We start from the raw sequence: 21447 nt of genomic DNA, 5'->3' as shown, positions 1-21447 counted from the left end.
AGATTCATGTGCACTTTAGGATGTTCGTGTGTTGCATCACATAAAGATACAAATAGCAAAAGGTTAGTTACTTCACGCTGGGAAGGCTTTTTAGATATAAGAAAATTTGTTAGCTATATAACCCTTGGATTTCAAGAAATAAATGTCAGTACAATAACAGAATTCACCGAGTCGTTGTGTCCGCTCAATGATAAAGGGTTTGTATGTGACACGATCGGCGATTACTTATTTTGACAATTGACTACCACGCTACATCGACTTTCAATTCTCGTCTTACTCCTACACTTCTTAAAAAGGATCTATTAAGTTTGTCGAAAGCGAAATTATTACTTTTTATCACACATTTTCTTTCATTTTGGGGCAAAGGGCCAACCTATAGTTTTTATTATGTCGGTGTTGAATTTCGAGATAAGCAAACAATACGAAAGTCAATTATTGAAATTTTTCAATTCCAGCTTCACCTCCACTTTCATGAATATGCAACCTTCTAGGTTGGGCTAAAGTGGCAACAGCCTGGAATGAACTGTGCTGGAGTTATTTTACTGATGCAGTTAATCGAATATCTTGCACGCACGACTAAAGAGATGTATTGTGACAGAGGGTTGCTAATCCCTTGATACACACAGCCCCAATCTGCAGTCGCCTGCCGGACGCCACTGTCTGAGTACAAATGAAGTTCCTGTAAATTTCCGGTACACACCAAGGTAAATTAAACAAAGGCAATTAAAGCGTTAATGTGCTTCGGAATCCTGCATCAGATACCAACAACAAAAAATCCCAGATATACCCCACGTCTAAGTCTCATTCTCACCTACATTTTTGGTTTCCACACGAAAATTGGACTGAAGCATCTGCAGCAGCAGCAGCAGCAGCGGTCACAAATGTACCTTTATGGCATAGGCCGAGAGCACGTAGTTCACCGAGCAACTGTATAAAAATGGCCTGAGACTATTGACATTGATATCTCTGGCATATCGCATTTGGTGGCTCGGCAATACGTGTCGTTTCCAAATGTGGCTGATGGTGATGGTGGTGTAACACAAACCTGTTTTATTTATTTAATTACTAAACGATTTATAATATCTAAGCACATGTAGTCGTGACAATTCAAATAGGAAAATGTACTCACAAGAAAGTGTTTCTTACATATCCTATACACTTTTTTTACTAGCTCAATTTAAACAAGCCAGTCGAGTGTGCTCTTCTGTGAGATACCCGCTACCCATTTTGAATAAAAGGAAAACATTGCGGTATTATATTCAAAATATACCGAAAATACTACATAAATACTAAAAATATACCAAATGGTATTTTTGTTAAATCGATTCAGTACCACATTCAGAATATACCATCGACGACACAATGTACCAGATTGTCGGCCAAAGCAACTAAGACCCCTAGAAAGTAGGCGTTTTTGCCTATACAAAAGTATTTATTTAATAACTTCCACAATTTTTATCTGATCGCAACCAAATTTACAGGAATCATAAGTACTATTGTTATTATTGCATACACCAGCTCTAGCTTTAAAATTACGCATGTTATTCGATTATTATTTTTGACGGAAGTGGAAGTGGGCGTGGCAAAAATTTGAAACAAACTTGATCTGCGTGCAAACATAACAAATACTGTCGAAGAAAAATTATAGCTCTATCTCATATAGTCTCTGAGATCCAGTGTTTCATACGGACCGACGGACATCGCTAGATCGTCTCGGACAAAAATGAAATAAAATGAGGAATAAGCTTTGTAATACATCAATCAAAAAGTGCCATGAATATTTATGTATATCATTTCAATAAAAACATTAAAATTTCAAATCAAATTTTTTTTTTTATTTTTTGATTACAATTTCAAATATAAATAATTTAGGATTAGTGTTCCTGTACAGCTGTTTTAGATTGAAACGAAAACTAAATAGTTAAGCTGAGGGTTCAAGTAATCTTATCCTACAAGAAATTCTACAAAGTTTCCAGATTTTTGTAATTTTTCGTGCAGAATATATTAGGATTCACATATGGCAAATATATGTAGGTAGAATGTTAAATATACTTGGTAATAAATTGTCAACACAATTAAGAAAGCTACGACCCATAGAGTAGAAGGGTATTCTAATTTTGTGCCGGCAGGAAATGTGTATATTCTTGATCAGCGTTAACAGCAGAGACGATCTGGCCATGTCCGTACTTCTGAATGAACACGCCCACTGACGTCCCCGCAAATTGACAAAACTCGTAATTTTAAAGCTAGAGCCGCGAATACAATAATAACTGTAGTCTTTGTGATTTATAAAAATGTAACTTAACCTTACTGAATCTGAAATAACTAAAAGAGTAAAATTAACTTTTGCTGGAGCATATGCTCACAACATACATTGTTGTGGCTATACTTGGAGGGCACTACAACTATCGCAAAACCCAGCAATATTTTAAATATTATTAATGTTAGTAGTTTAACCAATTTGTCAAAGGAGTGATGCATTTTAATAATTGGCATACATAAAATTGTCACACATACATATATCAAAATACAACACGAAACTAATGGGCAAGTCACATATTTATAAGTTGGAATCTCCAACTTAACTTCATAATACAAAAGTTTTTAATTATTCATACTTCCAATGCTACATCGAGTTCTTATAGGCCGCCATCTACATATATACATACATATGTACATACATATACACAAAAGTACACCCATAGAATGTATGTAATACAAGTATTTTTGCAAGCACACAGGACAACAAAACATAACAAAAAATCGATATTCCATATTTCAATGTTAGAAATTTCAGATGCTAAAATTGCCAAGCGCTTTTTATCCAATTTTTTACGGACCGGCTAAAAAAAATTGGGGGTGTCGTTGTTCTGCGTGTGCTGTAGGCATAAACATTGAGCCATACAAACTAACGAATATCCTACAATCGTATGTTCGTTTATTTTTACATCGAGTGAAGGGTGTAGTCCAAGTCATGAGGCATGCTGACGGCACCATGAGGCGAATAAAGCAAAAAAACTCGTATAGCAACAAAAAATGAAAAGAAATGAAAAAACAACCCCGACAAAATTATAATGAAGTTGGTGGTGGCGCACAAGCAAGAAGAGCAAGCGGAATATGTGTTTCAAAATGAGCTGTAGAAGGGGGCAATTTTTGCCACCTTATGCAGCAGTCTGAACACCACCGGAGAACGCTAGCTTAGGCTTTGGAACAGGCACTGTCAGCAATACCACCCTACACCATAAAAATTAAAAAAAATTGTGTGTACATAAAAAAAACCGAGATCATCCACGGTGATGAACACAAGGAGCGCAAATTCTCATCCCCGGGACATAACTAACTTATGTATGTTTGCATATGCGAGTGTGTGTATGAATGTATACATACTATAAATACATACATATGTATACATATGTACATATGAGTTTCTGAAAGTATGTAGATACTTATTACTATATGCAAACGCGTGCGAAAATCTTAACGAGAGACATCTAATGGAATAATAATTAAAGTATTTAAGTGCTAAAAGAAAAACCGTTTTACTTTTATTCTTGCTTAAAGATTTATAGGTCTTAAAACTAAAGTGCAAGTACAACATTTTATGTTTATAATTTTTTGTCTATAATTTAAAAACTATGTGATCTTCAATAAAGAACGTTCCCATATAAAAAAAGTTCTGAAATAAATAACTTTTTATTTTTGCCATTCAACTGAAAACATATGCAAAATAGCTCATTAGCAAAATTCTATTTTTCTGTTAATTTAATATTAGTTAATTAAACAATTTACTTATTGTCTAAAAGAGATTGTAAATAAATAAGAGAAAACATGTGTTTTTTTTTTAATATCTATGTTATGTATATTGCACATATGTAGTTGATACACCCTTTATATATACAGTATATTCCGGTTATATCGATTTTCAAGGGACCGACGATTTTACGTCGTTATACCCGGAAGACGCACTAACCGAAAAGAGCAAATTTAAGTTGTTTTTTTATGGTTGCCATGTTCGTAATAGGGTTTTAAGATAAAACAAATTAATTTTTAAACAAAACAAAAAAAATGTATAAATTTCATTTAATATCATGGTTTTTCCATAATAAATCGTATACCTGTATGTTCCTTAGCATAAGCTAAGGCGTCAGCTAAAACTAACAGAGATTAGCGAGAATGTAAGAACCTTCCTGTCGCTCCTACGCACCCAACAAGAGTGCCAATCACATACATTTCTAACAGCGTTTGATGCTTAAATTTTTTGGTATTATTTCGCTGATTTTTTTTTTCGTCGCAATATCCGGTTGAATTCTGAAAAATTTCGTCGGTATAAGCGGTTTGTCGCTAAAAGCGGAGACGTTCTAAGCGGAGGCCCTTTCATATAAGTTTGTATGGGGACCAACCAAGCCATCGAGTTTTCGTCGTAATAACCGGTCGGACACTATAAGCGGAGTCGTTATAACCGGATTCTACTGTATATATGTATATTGTGTTAGTTACACTGTTTATAGCTCAAGGAGCGTTTAACCGATATGGCAGAAAATTGGTGAGGAGGTAGCTTAGAGGCAGGAATAGAACATAGGATACCTACCAAAACTGTCTTACGTATGTAGATATACCATTAAAAAGGGGTGCTAAGAATCGTCTTACTAATTGTAGTTAGTATGGCTCGACTTCGTGCTTCTCAGTCTTGTGACTCACAAGAGCTCGATCGATAGTGCAAAGTCGTCGAGCAACCAACAGAGGACAACAAATAGATAATTTGCGACGCAGAACAAGAAATTTATCAAGTTCTGATTCGAATCGAGCAGCGTTTCGATACGATTGCAGCAATGATTACAGCTGGCATCCTAGCGTTTGCATTAGGCAAATGAACATTGTTTGCTTGCATTGTGGTGCATTAAAGTTTTCCAGAGAAACGCCACACCAGGATTATGCTGCCTTAGTGGCAAATTGAAATTGTTGACTCCACTACCTGAGCCATTGTATTCGTTTCTTTGTGGCGAAACACCAGAATCATGCCACTTTCTTGCAAATACTTAAAAATATAATGGTAATAATATAAACGAACCAAAAATGTGCAACGGTACGCGCTTGGTGGTAAGAAAATCGATTAACAATGTAATTTACGCGACGATACTGAATCGAAAAGTCAAAGGTTACGAAGCTCTCATTCCGAGGATCCTGATGATCCCAACCGATTTCCCGTTTGAATTTAAAAGACTTCAATTTCCGATCCGTCTTGACCATGACCATCAACAAATCACAAGGCCAATCCTTAAAAGTTTGTGGTTTGAATCTTAAACATCCATGTTTTTCCCATGGTCAATAATATGTGGCATGTTCACGGTTTGGAAGACCATCTGCGTTGTTTATTTATGCGCCTGATAAAGAAAAAAGTCGTGTAATGTACTAATTTAAGACTAAGATAAGTACTGAAATGCAGAAAATAATAAATGATTAATGCACTTAAATTAAGAAAAAAATTAATTATTTCGAATTATTTAAGTTTTTAATATACTTACAATTTTACCCGGCACCACCGCTTCGGGTCCTAACGTTATATAAAGGGAATTAAAACATTCGTTCTGCCTAGATAACAATTCTGCCGGATTTTTCGAATAGAATCGATTTTAAAGACTAAATCAGAATTATATTACCAAATTTATATATGCCAAAAATATGCCAATTTATATATGCCAAATTAAGATCCGATTATAGCAGGCGTTTTTCCCATACAAAAGTATTTCATAAATATCTTCTACATTGAACTGATCGCAACCAAATTTTTAGGAGTCACAAACACTGCGGCTATAATTGTATGTACTAAAAATTAATTCGAGATACAAAAATACACTTGTTTTTCGATTTTTTTCTACTTGCGAGGCAAAAGTTTAAAACAAACCTGATCTGCGTGTAAAAATGGAAAATATCTTACAATTGTTTACTGGTAACCAAACTTGGTTTTGGTAATTAAACATCCCCTCAAGCTTGTAGGCATCGTTACATTATCCACTTTCAATTTGTATGTGTGCGAATGTGTGTGTGTAAATTGAAGGGTGTACATTTTTGGCACTATCTAAGGGTGACGACTGCTTCGTGGGCTGTGTACATTTTTTTATTTATTGATTTCCATATTGATTTGGTGCACATAAACTCTAGTTTCCGAGTTTCTGAACTGCTTTTTGCCTACCTCTCCTTAATCGCTACCCTTACTTACCACTGATTCCGCTATCCAGTCGTTATTCGAATTGGAATTTGACCGTTTTAACCCTTTGTCTGTTTGATATTTCATGCGGAAGTCGATACGTGGTCGGACTCAAACTTGTATTTTCTATTCTTTCAATCGAATTGAGTACAGTCTTATGGTGTAACGAATTTTTTAATTATAAGCTGTATCCCCTTAAAAAAATGGTCAAACAGAGCTCATGATCAATTCTTATGGTAGAATGGATGATAGAAGTGGGATAAAAAGTTGTAAGCATCCTATATTGCGTTCCAAATTTTATATTATTGCTGAAAATTTAATTACGATCCTTAAGCAAGTAATAAAGCTACAGCTATACAGCTAGATATTTTAGCACAAAATACTAAAATATACCAAAGCCTTTATTTTTTTTATCAATAATGTAAAATATTCAAATTATACCATAAAGAACACAATATACTGGCTTGTCAGCCAAAGCAACTAACACGATTGAAATAAGCGTTTTTTGCTATACAAAAGTATTTCTTAAGTAACTTCTACAACCAGGAATCATAAATACTCTAGTTAGTATTGAATGCTCCAAAAATCACGGCTTTAGTTTTAAAATTACACTTGTACTTTCGAATTTTTCGTATAACGGGGGCAAAAGTGGGTGTTGCATCATTTTTTATCTCTATATTTTATAGTCTTTGAAATCTTCTTGTAGGCGCAAAGTTATAATTCCATATTACCCTATGAGTAGCATGTATAACAAATTAGAGTGTCATAATATGGAACGTACAAAGGCTAGCTGGTCACCTTAAGATAAGGAACGAAAATTAATTAATTCATTTTAGTGTGTTCAATAAATTATTATTTTAATATATTCAATAAATTAAATTATACACCTTTTTTTGATTCAATCAAAACACTAGCTCTAACAGTTTCGTAGCGATTAGCTTTGGTGCATGACCGAGTCATTCACCGTTTTAGAGGCATCACATCACAATTACCACCTACACCTACGTAAACATATGTTAATTTTGCCATTTATTTATACAGCCACACACTTCAAATTTAATTTGGTCACATTTTTATATTTGGAATTTAAATCATTGGATTATTTAATATTACATTTAAAAGCCCGGCGCTATTGAATGACCTATTGTAGTTATTTTCGTAATATATATTATTTGGAAAATTATTTATTATTATTATTCAATTTGTGTGATAAAATGTTATGCGCAATAATAATTTAAATTTATTACTTCTTCACAATCAATATACATATATATATAATTTATATATTAACATGTTCACAAGATAAATGCTTACATATACATATGTACATATATCTGATTGGCGTAGAAAAAATGTTCAATTCTTTAGATACGTTTTTCAGATAGAATCAAGTTCAGTACGTTTTCCGTTTTCTGCGAAGAATCTCATAAGTACGTGAAAGCTCACTAGGAAATATATAGTAAAACTTTAATTTATTTTTCAACTCGCGGATATTTTCAAATGAAACAAATTGACTTTAAAATAGAATAGTCCTTATGAATTATATTTATATATTAAATAAAAATATATTTGTGTTTCATAAATAAAAAAAGATTTATTATCTTTGAGAAATAAATACAAGCTATTAATTGCACGTGCTGCATTGGGTGAAAGTGTTCAACGTTGTGTTCTCTATAATTAAACAAGTAAGAAAGCTTCAATCAAGTGTAGTCGACTTTGAGATACCCGCTACCTCTTGTTAATAAAATCACATTCTAAAAAAATACCAAATTAGTATACCAATAAAATAAAAATATACAGCAAATGCTATATCTTGTATATTAATACAGTAGCACATTCCAAATATACCATAGAGTACATATGCGAGATTGGTAGCTAAAGCCACTAAGACTCGTTTGCAGATTCTTAAATAATTTCTACAATTGTTATCTGATCGCAACCTAGTTTTAAGGAATTCTAAATACTCTAGTTAATTTTTTATATACATACGAAAAATTACATGTCTATATCGTCCGACTATCGCGCTGACCAAGTATGCTTTACGCGGTTTGAGATGTTAGTTAGTTATAATACCCTTCTACCCTATAGGTAGCGGGTATAAAAATACCATAATATGTATTTTTAAAAATAGGCTGTTTCACGCATACAAGCTTGCGCTAGTTAATGAAAAAAGGTGATTATTATAGAAAGCAAACAAAAATATTATGAAGAAACATATATACGTAGAAAACATTCTTTATTTAAATTGCAATAAAGAAATTAAATATTTTAATAAATATCAATATTAAAAAATTATTACAAAACCAGGTGCGGAGAATGAACTGTGATACTGTGTAATATAAAACAAAAGGTAAATAATAATTTTATTTTTATATATTATCTAATAGGTATTATTTATATTATTAAAATGTACTCATTTGTGATAACATCGCTGATCACAAAATAGCCTGTTATCTTGAAATCCGGTGTATATGTTATACATGCCAAATTTATTGTTATTTTATCGAGACGGAGACCTTGTTATTCCTTCTGTTCATCCGTATAAACGCATAGTGTTTGATGTTTTCTTTTACTTAAAAATCGGTTGAAATGCGATATTTAATTATATTTGAGCATATATTAAATATACTGAAATGAAAGTTACTACAAAATACTGAACCAGTCCATAAGTGTAAGCGAGACCGTGACAATCACACCTAATCACATATTTTAATGTTTGTTTGTCAGTATGAATGTGGCTGAATTTTTATTTCTGCTACCTATAGGGTAGAAGGGTATTAAAACTTTGTGTCGCCAGGAAATGTATGTATGTAGAAGGAGGCATCTCCGATCCTATAAAGAATATACATATAAGATATAAACATTTCCGTCTTTCCGTCCGTTTGAACACCTACATCTCAGAGACTATAAATGATAGAGATATAATATTTTATCAACAGCATTTGCTATGTTTGCACGCAGATCAAGTTTGTTTCATATTTTTGCCACGCCCACTTCCGCCCACACCAATTGACAAAACACGAATAACAAGCGTAATTTTAAAGCTAGAGTCGCGATTTTTAGTATATACAATAATAACTATAGTCTTTGTGATTACTGAATTTGGTTGCGATTAGAAAAAAATTGTCAAAGTTATTAAAGAAATACTTTTGAATGGGCAATCTTTGCTTTGGCTGTCAATATGGTATATTTTGCACTCTATGGTATATATTCAAAGTATCAATATTCAAAATATACCATTTAATACATTCGTAGTATTTTTGCGGTATATTATTTTAGTATATTTTAAGAATGAAGCCGCGCGTTTTGTTTTTATTAAAAATGGTTAGCGGGTATTTCACAGGCGAGCACACTCGTAACTTTCTTACTTGTCTTTACAGTGCGACAAAGACCTTAAGTCTATGTTTTTGTCTTTCCATTTGCATGCAAAAAAACTAATAGATAAATAACTTACGGAACTAATCGACGGAACTAAAATTGCATTGTGTTTCTAATGATGATATCAATAACTTAGAACCTTTCTTATCACAGTGTAATTTAAGTTTGAAACAGTGAACTCGAACTCTATAGTGTATAACGTAAAGTCTCTATATTCTACTTACCTCTCTATCTTAAGTTAGATATAAACGCTTATAATAGCTAAAAAAAAAAACATATTATGATGGAAGGACATAAATAGTTTATAATGAAAACAGACGCATACATTCATTCAAAAAATTTTAATTTTAAATAGTAAATAATTATCCAAATAGTAGAAATAGAGAGAATAAAATATTCTTTGATATTTTTCATTTAAATCAAATTGCACCGATTGGACCGAATAGACTTAATATTAAGCATATTTAGAAAATTCTAATTATTCTATTTTTTTCTTTTCTATATTTTTAGTTGTAAATATTTAGCACTGATCTGATGAAGAAGAGGCATTTAAGATTGGATATTCAATTTCCAATAGAAAAATAGGAACACAAATGCATTTACAGGAGTCCCACAAGTAAGTTTTTAAACCAATTAAAACTATGTATGGAAAAATCTATGGATTATGTTTGTCTATCGAGACTACTACAAAATACTTCTTGAGCCTCATTCGTAAGACAAACCAATAGTAAGATACAGTTCAGTGCGATGTACTGTGAGATAACCGGTGCACATTTGCACTTAAAGTAGAACAATGCGATGTGATTAAAAGATACCACACAAGTAAGAAATCTATAGTCGATACCCGCTACCCATTTTAACTAAAAGCAAAATATTGCGGTATTATTCTCAAAATATAGAAAAATACTATAAAAATACTAAAAATGTACCCGCTGGTATATTTGGTATATCGATATAGTACCACATTCAAAATATGTATATATATATATATATGTATATATATAAGTCTTATATATATACATACCATATTGTCAGCCAAAGCAACTAAGACCCCTAGTAACATAAGTAGGCCCATACAAACAAATTTCTTTAATAACTTCGACAATTTTTATCTGATCGCAATTTTTCAGGAATCACAATTACTATTGTTATTATTGTATATACCAAAATTCGTGACTCTAGCTTTAAAATTACGCTTGTTATTCGATTTTTGTCGATTTGCGGTGGACGTGCCAAAAATGTAAACCTTGTTTTGCGTGCAAACATAGCAAATGCTCTATCTCTTATAGTTTCTAAGATCCAGTGTTTCATACGGACAGACGGACATGGCGAATGGTCTCGGCTGTTGACGCTGATCAAAAATATATATTTATATTTACTTTATAGGGTCGAAGTTGCCTCCTTCTACCTGTTACTTTCATTTTCTGCCGGCACAAAGTTATAATGCCCTTTTATAACTATGTTAACTATGTATATAATACATAGATACTCCCAGAGCCTCTTCGGCATTTCGAAATTTGTAGTTCGAGCGCAGCGTACGTCACACACTTAGTTCAGTCGCAGATCAAATGCGGAGCGATAAATATGAGCGTACTTTGTTGCGATATCTGAGATCTACAAATGTATGTTTTTATACTGAAAACCGAACAGACACACATGGTTATATCGTCTTGGGTATTGTAGATCAAGAAAATTCACTTTTTTCATGAACCAAGTTTTATAACTTAATTTGCGTTCTAAGAAACAATGACCGTAAGCATTGTTTAGTTAGTATTTTATTATGCTGTGAATTTTTCAACTGTAGATAGCTGACAAAAATTCATTGCTATAAAAACCCTCATATCCTTGCGCATGCGTTGCAGTAAGGGTGCAGCTGCAAAAACATTTTATAACCATTACAACTGTCATGTAGAAATGTTTCGCATAGATATTCTCAATCTCTCTGGTTCTCTCGCTGGTTTATTCCTTGTGTGTTTTGCTCAGAAAAGCTTTGCTCTTGTGGGTGAAAAATACAAAGCTTACCAATCAATAAGAGTTTTTAATTTAAGGTTGGGTTATAGGGCAAGGCACTCGTTCGTACATCGGTTCATAATCAAAGTAAAGCAAAAATGGTTGAAAACGCGTTTAGACTCTTAATGTAAATTAATGAACATTTAAGCTGCATTCGACCACATTTTATACTTTTTGTGGTGAAGTGAATTTAATAGATCTTAAAAGCTGAAATGGGTACTAATAAATAAGTTCACAGGTAAATGTCTGCAAGTGGAAACACATAACATATAGATTTTTATTGCGTTCGGTCTGTGAAAAATTATCCTTTTATTCTCATCTTGTTTATGTATATCTATGTACTATTTTGTAAATGTATTAGATACATCATTTTCCCCTCTGGGATATACATTTATGTAGTTGAAAAGGAATCATTGTTATAGTTATTGAAGAATAACTCCATTTTTTAAGGCGATGAGTACTTCATATCAGCATTTCGCTGATCTCTATTATTATTATTTTTATTATTATTATTATTATTATTATTATTATTATTATATTATTATTATTATTATTATATTATTATTATTATTATTATTATTATTATTATTATTATTATTATTATTATTATTATTATTATTATTATTATTATTATAAAGATAAAACAGTTTTTACTTCGTTTAATTTCAAACGCCGATGGCAAGCAGTACATTTATGTTATTTCCTTCAAGGAACGACAGAAATGTCACAGAGTCGTCACAAACAATCCCGAGATCAAGCCCTAAAGACAAGCGGCAGCAACAACGCCAAAATGAAATCATATCGAATCAACAGAGAGACTTGTGTCTAAGTTATCGACCCAAATATTGTAGTCAAGAAGTATTACGATTGCAGCGACCACCGCCCCCATCTAAGCCACCACCATCAATTGCGCTCATCTCTTTGGAGGCAAATTTTCACCAAAACCTTCAAGAGGGTAACAATATTGCGGCTGTCGGAGATCCAAGAAACTGTCAACTACAGCGATCAGCAACTTTGCCAGCTAAGCAAAATCGATTAGGATTAAGAAGTCGAGTCACTTTCCAAGTGCCAAAACTAACGCCATCGTCTCCTACTGCTGGTGCTATATTAGAGAAGAGTAGCACTATCGTGAACATCTGCCAACAAGTGCCAGAAAACAAAGAGAAAAATAATAAAATGACGTCTGAAGATCTATTGCAGCCAGGACATGTGGTTAAAGAGCGTTGGAAGGTATTAGATATGTTCTCACTTAACCATATTAACAATATTTTTTACACAATAGAACGTAAAAATTCCAGTTTATTTGATTTGATTTTGCAAAATATCATTGATTTACTATGAGAAGCTTACATAACTAAAATAATAACGAATTTGTTCTAGTACATTTTGCAAATATGCAAAAGATGGTTTGAATTATATTTGTTTTTTGTTGTGCATTTCAGGTTATACGTAAGATTGGTGGTGGAGGCTTTGGTGAAATTTATGAGGGCCAAGACTTAATAACTCGGGAACAGGTGGCACTCAAAGTCGAATCAGCTCGCCAACCGAAACAGGTGCTTAAAATGGAAGTGGCGGTACTGAAAAAGCTGCAAGGCAAGGAACACGTATGCCGTTTTATTGGATGTGGACGGAACGATCGCTTCAATTATGTGGTAATGCAACTCCAAGGTAAAAATTTGGCTGAGTTGCGACGAGCACAGCCACGAGGCGCCTTTTCTCTCAGTACAACCCTTCGACTAGGCTTACAAATATTAAAAGCCATTGAATCTATACATTCTGTTGGCTTCCTTCACCGCGATATTAAGCCGGTAAGTTTCTTTTGTTTGCTACTATGTATATGGTATGAGATCCAGATAAATCTGGACAGACAAACACTACTATCAACGTGAACAATTTCGCCGAGCCAAAAAAATTGAGCGTGAATCGCCCGCTGTTGATAGATAACTCATTTTGATCAAAGTCATAAGTTTAATTAGGGTCAGTCTTTTTTCTAAAACTTTTTAGCAGGATAATTAAACAATTAATAAACGGAAAGATGGCATATACGAGTATTATATAATATAACTAATTTAATATTATGTGAAAACTGCGAGGAATACGTTTAAAATATTAATTCTTTTGTTTTAAAGAGCAATTTTTCAGTTGGCCGTTTGCCTTACAATTGCCGCCGAGTTTATATGCTCGACTTTGGATTGGCTCGTCAATATACCACAGGAACAGGAGAAGTTCGTTGTCCCCGAGCTGCCGCTGGTTTCCGTGGAACAGTGCGCTATGCTTCAATAAATGCACATCGCAATCGAGAGATGGGACGTCACGATGATCTGTGGTCGCTATTCTATATGCTTGTTGAATTTGTAAATGGACAATTGCCGTGGCGAAAAATTAAAGACAAGGAACAAGTCGGGTTAACTAAAGAAAAATATGATCATAGAATATTACTGAAACACTTACCGTCAGACCTAAAGCAATTTTTGGAGCATATACAATCGCTCACTTACGCAGACCGACCAGACTATGCGGTAAGAGTTATTTTATCCTTGTCATATAACTCGAATTTTTTAGTTAAAACTATTTAAAATGAGGAAATATTTATATAGCACTTTAATTACAGATGCTAATTGGCCTTTTTGAGAGATGTATGAAACGACGAGGTGTTAAGGACGCTGATCCTTACGATTGGGAGAAAGTCGATGCCGCCGCAATCGGTAACATTAATTCAGCTTCAAATACCCCAATAGCTCCAGCTGCAATAAAAAATGAATATATTCATGGTAACATCACTCAAATGACGGTAGCTGCTTCCAATGTCAGCGGCAAAGAATATGTAAGCAAATTAGTATATGATTCTATAACAATTTCAATTTATATTTTTTGGTATTAACAGATTCGGAAACGTAACGAAATTGATACTGCTCAGTTGGCGTCAACGGAGCCTCTAAATACTAAGGAAAAGTATGTATTCGCTTTTTATATAAAGTATGTTTGTATTATTTTATTTTTGTATTAAATTGTGATATAATTTATCAGGCCTTTTTTAGTTTTTTGAGTGTTTAATGACATGGTAAACACATTTATGATAAAATAAATTTGTATAAAATAATTGTATTTATTTATTTTAAAATTTATTTCCGTAAGCTTGGAACATACATACAAGATTGTTCCTTTTTTTAAGCTTAAAACACGTTTATTTTATTTTAATGATATTTTTAATTGTTCATGATATTTGTAGGTAGACAAAAATTGCAATGCAACAACAATGACGGCACAAGCTTCAGGGGAAAGCGCAATGCAAAACAGTAATGCAGGTAATCAAAATATATTTTCAAAGCAGCATCAGCAGGAACTGGTGCTCGCTGTAAATAGTTCAGTTGCCATACCAAATTTTCCGAGTGCATTGGTAAAGTCCTCGTCGGTAGTAATTGCCAATCACGAATCAGCTGACGGCGATACCGGGACGACAATGCAAACAAACATGCAGTTTAAGTCAACGCATGCCACAAATAATATGAGACGAAACGCAATTCAGGCTCAAGAACAAGTTCAGGGATCAACATCAATTCACAACAATTCAGCGCCCGTATACGTGAGTCTTTTGTTTTGTTGAACCTGTTTTAGTTTAAAATCCAACCAAACTTCAACTTGCAGTATGCGACAGAAGAGAAACATGTTGTCTCGCATCCGTTGCCACTGTTAGCAAAACTCCTTACCGATGACTCAGCACACAAAGGACGCAATAATGATCTTGTGATCAATTCAACCGAAACTGATTTCGAACGAAACAAAAATAGTCATATTAATGTAGACGGTGCTAATAGTCGCTCTCTAGGTAGAGACAATAGTCACCAACAGTCAGCGAACAAAAAAAATAATGATAATATGATAAAAAACACTGTCGAAGATGCTTATAGCAGTCCACAACAACACCAAAAATCAGCTGAATCAGGCTCCGATAGCAAACGGTTATTTAGCACTACTAATGTTACCGATCAAAAGTCAACATATGGACGATTGCGTGTTTTAAATGTACCACCGCCAATGCAAACTCAAGTCGTTGAGAGTGCAGAGAATTTGCCATTTGATGCAATTTGCGCCAATGAAATATTAATTCCCAGATCAGCAGCGATCTCAGCAACTTCAACTACGACTATACCACCAGCTAATCGACGATCAGTAACTTCGACCAATTTGCGACCATCATCGTCAGGAGCTGGAACTGGCTCGATATCAAGCCATCGTTTGAGCAACACTGTAATTAGTTCTATTCCTGTTAGAAGCAGTGCTACAGCTGGGGATCATTCTGTGACACAATTCGCCTTAATTGATGATGAGAACGTATCGGCGCTTCAACAGGTAACAAGGGGCGGCGGTGCACTTACGCTTGCTTCGCAATGGAAGAGTCAGTTTGATGATTCGGAAGATACAACAGATAACGAATGGAAGCAAGAACCACAGGTAAACCAATAAGGCATGATAGGCGGGTTCTTAATTACGAGTATAGTATGTCCGATCGAATGATCTCAAGTGAATGTTTAAAATGTCCAGAGTATATAATTATTTATCCTTACATTTCAATGTACAAAGGTTTCATATATAGAGTACATATATTTATATGTATATCAAATATTACAAAATTAAACCGCACTCTTTTGTTTTTTCAAAATGGGTAGCGGGTATCTCACAATCGAGCACACTCGACTGTAGCTTTCTTTCTTGTTAAAATTATTTAATGTATTTTTTCACTGTAAATAGTGTCGCCCGCGACAAATTCCGCCATATATATCTAAAGATTGTATGTAAATATTCCAACCTCTTGCCACCTCACAGTCACAACCAAATGTGGATAAATCGACTAAAGCGGATGCGTCCTTGGTATTATTACACGGATTGTCTAGTGTACCAGTTCCTCGAACTAATAATTCAAAATCAAAACTATTCGGAAATGATCATGTTAAAAGGTAAGTAAAAATTACCAAATAAAGCCCTTATTGAAAAGAGGATCGAATTCTACTATGCTCGACTGTGAGGATTCCTGGCTCTCGATTTTCGTAGTTGACAGCGCTCTGTCCATGAGTCCATGAGAATTATCAAGTATCTTCAACTCTTTGCAATGATTGTTCATATTTTGAGAAATAGATTAGAATTTGAGAATTATAATTTTTCATTAGATTTGGTAGGTGGTTTGACGAAATTAAGAGCAAAGAGAAAAGTGGACGAGCTAAAGGATATACTGTCGCTAAGAGTGCCCTGATTCACTTTTAATATCTGTCACCCCGAAACTTTCCAGCAGTGCTGACACACATGTCTAGTGTGACATCTCTCAGTCTGATTACACGGCAATAATTGTGTTTTAAATTAGTTGAAGGGTTTAAAGCTGTTAACATAAATTGACATGTTTCTTGAAGCTGCGTCTAAGGCGTACGACAACTTGACCTCATATGAATTAATATTTATTGAAATATAGATATTCTAAAATATTTATTAAATAACTTCTAACATGGACTTAATTTGTGTGCAAAAATGGCATTCGAATATACGGCTATAGCCGTACGAATACACGACTATATCAGATCATCAGATCAGGCATTAAGACTTATCAAAAATATACATACGGTTGCCTACCATTTGGGTAACGGGCAACAATTACAAATTGGAGGGAAATCAATATTATTTAAACAGTTAATTCCAAGAATCTATTAATATTCGTACCCATCATATTATTTCTATGAGATAACTGATTACATAAAATATCTCGAAAGTTGTTCTCGCGGATAGAGCGTTGTTATATTTTCGAGTAATCGCTAATAAAACATTAAAAGTCTGAGTGTAATTTAATAAATTAACAATTTGTCAGACATACACTTAATATAGCTGGAATTGAGAACTATGAAATGCTGCAGATATCCCTTCCACACTGGTGGTCTGAACCTGCAATGGGTAATGTATTACGTAATAAGTTACAGCCACCTGCTGTGCAACAAGCTGCGTTTGATAACACTGTAAGCCAACAATTTGGAATGATATATAGCTTATAATATATTTGAATTCAATATATGTACCAACTAACATTCTTTTGTGTAGTATTTGTACTATATCATTTCTTAATAGTAGTTTTAGATATAAAAGAAATAATTTAAAAAGCATGATTGTTTTTCGTTCAAAAATTCTTTTTGTTGGTTGTATTTACTTTCTCATGGACATTTTAAGCATTTTACCTTATCAAGAATTCGTGCCTATTGTATACATCGTATTGACCTCTTTTCTCGGATTGACTTTTCTTTAATTAAAAACCTAATATGATCCGAAACTATAATAAAAACACTAATTCATCACCAGCAAAGTATAATATGTTGAAAGTATGCGAATATATTTTAAAACTAATTTGAAACCGAAGGCAAGAATTTTTTTCTATGAGTTGTGCCGAAAATAAAAAATTAATATCCTTGCAAAATAAATAGTAAAATGAAGAAGAAGAGCGAGATACATCAACATCCAACTTTTTTTAAGATATTTTCGAAAAGAGTGGTCTATACATAAATTGATTTTTTATTAATTGACATTATTTATTAAACCGAAAAGATTTAATAATATGACTTCGTAAGTTGTCTTATCTAAATTTCGATTTATGTTTTTTGTCGTCGAAATCTAGGTTTATCGAATGGATATCGCCAGAAACGTTTGTGTACGTGAGTCTAACTCTGAAATTGTACCAATATCAAATAAGAAAAACCATCTGACATCACATATGGCGGCTACAATATCATCATTTAAAGATGCAGCAGTTGATTTAGACAGTAATATGTACTCAAAAAAAATAATAGACGAGCGCTCAATAAGTACCCGGCGACATCGTAATAGCCTTCCAAATGTATGTTTTATTGATGGTTTCGATGAAAAGCCAATAAGTTTCAGAAAAAGTACTCAACCGACTGCAACAGTGCCTTCTTGGGGTGCAAAGACTACAACAAAAACATTTCCCCAGCATCGAAACAACATTAATGATAAAAAGCCCCAGCCAAGTTTAATACACAATCCTTCATGTTTTCATGAAAGTGGAGCACTTGAACTTGACGATGCTGGTAATCAAGGCGAAGATGAAGGCTGTATCAGTGGACGACTGGAGTTTCGTGTCATTTCTAAAGGTAAGAATCGCATGGAACGTATGACCAATGAATTTTAATAACTCAATATTTTCAAATTGTATTGAAAATGTACTGATTAAAATACATTACTTTTTTCATACATTACATATTTCTAATTTACATTTCATTTTATTTATATTGCATTAGAAACCCCACATCTGGACGAGTCTGTTTATTATAAAGCATTAGCAGCCCTTAAAACTCCTAATACAACAATAACAGATGGCATCGTTGCTGCCAAAGAAACAGCTGTGCCTGGTGATATTCGAACTTCAGGTCTAAGTGATAAAGAGGCCATTAACTGTGATGAAAATGATAGAATGGAAACTAATATAAGTGGCTCTAGTCATTTAACAAAAAATTTAATAAACAAAGACCATGATGCGAAAGCCAAGATTAAAAGCAGTACGAATGATGGAAGTCAGCACATTGCCTCTACTGACTACCAAAGTTTAGTGGTAAGAGATATCACCTCAAATGCAGCCTTTACAATGGGTTGCGAACTTGTATTGTCAACGCCAAGTAAGATACCTATATTATCTGCTAATTTGCGACAATCCAAATGTGCATCTTGGACAGGTGTAATCAGTACAGCAGCACAGCCATCTGGTGTTGGGGTAATTGGTCAACAGGAGCTTCTTCAGAACGAATCATTTAATTCACCGAATTGTAAATTTGAGCCCACTGACTCTAATCGTGTTCACAATTACTCACAAATTTCTCCAACTACTACGGATTTAACACCAGGTATGTTTTATGTATAATGTTGTATAATATTGTGTCCACCCTAAACAGATAGGATAACCTTTTAACTTCCAAATTGGATACTGTCATATTCTCTGCAATATCATGATTAAGTTTGTCGCATAATTATTTTTCAATAAAACTAACTTTCAATAAAAGTAAAATATTGCGGTTTTTTAAATATACCAAATTAATGTACCCCAAAAAATAGTGAAATATGCTGCTATTTGGTATATCGATATATATTTTCAAAATATTTTATAGAATAGAAAATATACCAGATTGCCAACCAAAGCAGGCACCAAAAGTACGAACACCTACATATATCTCAGAGACTACAAGAGATATTTTCTAGATTTCTCTTCAAATCTACTTGGTATTGCTGCACACATATCAATTTTGTTTAAGATTGTTTAGATAACACTTAAAAATAAAACATATACTCATACTTCTGCCTATTAAAATAACCTTCTAACCTATGGATAGGGGTATATTAAATAAGTACTATTGAGAAGCGATGTCAACAATCGTATATTAACTAGTTCAAGCTGACAGTTATTTGCACAAAGTGACACAGTTTTATTGACTCATTTTTTTTTATTGATATTTATTTCAAAATCAACAAATAAATTTTTATATTGTTTCTGGTATCATTTTATAATTAATATAATATATATAGGACTACGTCGCCGTCGAGAGTCTACCGAGGGAAAGTATATAACTGATCCAGCCCAGTTAAATCTGCGCTTTCAACGTCCTCGATGTCGGGCCTCTAGCAGGTAAACATTTATTTGAATTTTTAATGACATGATTACACTTATTGTTTAAAATTTGTAGCAATCGATGTGTACTTAACAGTTTTGAAGATCAATTAACCGACAAAAGTGAAGATAAAGATGGCAAAGAATTTGAAGTACCGTTTTGTTGCAATTCAGCAGCAAAGTCAGGTACATTAGAGACCAGCAACGCTGCATGGACTCAAAATACAATCGAGACCTCAATGAGAAATATTTCGCCACCACCAGGCGATCCAAAAATTGAAAACAGTGCGCGATTACGTCGCTACCGACACAATATAGAATAATTGCAATAATGATTACAATATTTATTATATTTTGTAATTATGGCAAGTTAAGCTAATAGATCAAATAGGATAAGAAGTGAAACGGATCTAAGGCACCAAAACTAAATCTTTATAAAAAATATTTAAAATTTCAACCACTTCATTATAATCGAAGTGATGCTGACGTCTTAATAATAAATAATTGGTTACTATGCTTAGATTAATTTATACAATTATATAATATGAAGACAAGGCTCATTAATATTCATTCTGCTGCGATTATTACTAGATGAATAAAGAAAGCTATGCATACATTCATAAATATGTACCCTGGAACATAATATTTCAAAAAATATACAAATATATATACATATATATTTGTAGTCTTATTACATTTTTTCTATCCAATATTATACGTGAATATTTACAACACATTCAAACTTAGACGATTGAATTAAACATTGTGCATTAATGGCTACGTAACATTTGATATTTGAGTTAGTATGGAATTTTTTTCACTGGAACTTATTGTAAATATTAAAAATATGAATTTTAAAATCAAATTAGCATGAATTAACCGTAATAAATAATTAGATTAATTTACCCACACTTTCTGTCCAAAGGCAATTTCATTTTTATTCTGGGACTATAAATAAAATTAACTTGATAGATGTACTCAGGTGATTACTCAATTTTATATCAAGCCTATTACATAAACAAGTAAGAAAGCTACTTTCGAGTGTGCTCGACTGTGGGATACCCGATACCCATTTTGAATAAAAGCGAAATATTGCATTATTCTCAAAATATACCTAACTAAAATACCGCAAAAGTACTCAAAATATACCAGATTGTCAGCCAAAGCAACTAAGACCCCTAGTTAGTAACTTCGACAAGTTCGATAACAA

General features: G+C 33.2%; 1 protein-coding gene across 3 annotated transcripts; it reads left to right on the top strand.

Moving 5' to 3' along the window:
- Positions 1-7594: 7594 nt before the first annotated feature.
- On the top strand, positions 7595-20910 carry LOC117573090 (tau-tubulin kinase homolog Asator). 3 transcript variants are annotated; one of them, XM_034255995.2, is made up of 16 exons: positions 7595-7635; positions 8513-8555; positions 10094-10199; positions 12280-12823; positions 13036-13401; positions 13723-14112; positions 14205-14417; positions 14478-14549; positions 14823-15176; positions 15239-16045; positions 16418-16548; positions 17445-17589; positions 18240-18732; positions 18880-19479; positions 20156-20255; positions 20314-20910. In XM_034255995.2, exons 3-16 carry the CDS (start codon positions 10177-10179, stop codon positions 20558-20560), a joined length of 4485 nt encoding a protein of 1494 aa, XP_034111886.2. In that variant the 5' UTR covers positions 7595-7635; positions 8513-8555; positions 10094-10176; the 3' UTR covers positions 20561-20910. The 3 variants fall into 3 exon arrangements, with proteins under 3 accessions (XP_034111886.2, XP_034111884.1, XP_051862236.1); XM_034255993.2 differs by lacking the exons at positions 7595-7635; positions 8513-8555; positions 10094-10199; ... (3 more) ...; positions 14205-14417; positions 14478-14549 and having other exon boundaries at positions 14799-15176; positions 18880-19254; positions 19312-19479; XM_052006276.1 differs by lacking the exons at positions 7595-7635; positions 8513-8555; positions 10094-10199; ... (5 more) ...; positions 16418-16548; positions 17445-17589 and having other exon boundaries at positions 14799-15176.
- The last annotated feature ends 537 nt before the right edge of the window (positions 20911-21447 follow it).

Source organism: Drosophila albomicans, chromosome 4 (genome assembly GCF_009650485.2).
Source record: "Drosophila albomicans strain 15112-1751.03 chromosome 4, ASM965048v2, whole genome shotgun sequence".
NCBI classification, from domain to species: Eukaryota; Metazoa; Arthropoda; class Insecta; order Diptera; family Drosophilidae; genus Drosophila; species Drosophila albomicans.
Note: the sequence above shows the minus strand (reverse complement) of the source record. Positions and strands in the feature narration are given on the sequence as shown.

Bases quoted from the DNA above. Each gene is read 5' to 3' on its own strand.
- LOC117573090 (XM_034255995.2), top strand. From the start codon at position 10,177: ATGCATTTACAGGAGTCCCACAA. The intron at 13,402-13,722 runs GTAAGTTTCTTT...TTTGTTTTAAAG, and splicing joins TTCACCGCGATATTAAGCCG to AGCAATTTTTCAGTTGGCCG. The intron at 14,113-14,204 runs GTAAGAGTTATT...CTTTAATTACAG, and splicing joins CAGACCGACCAGACTATGCG to ATGCTAATTGGCCTTTTTGA.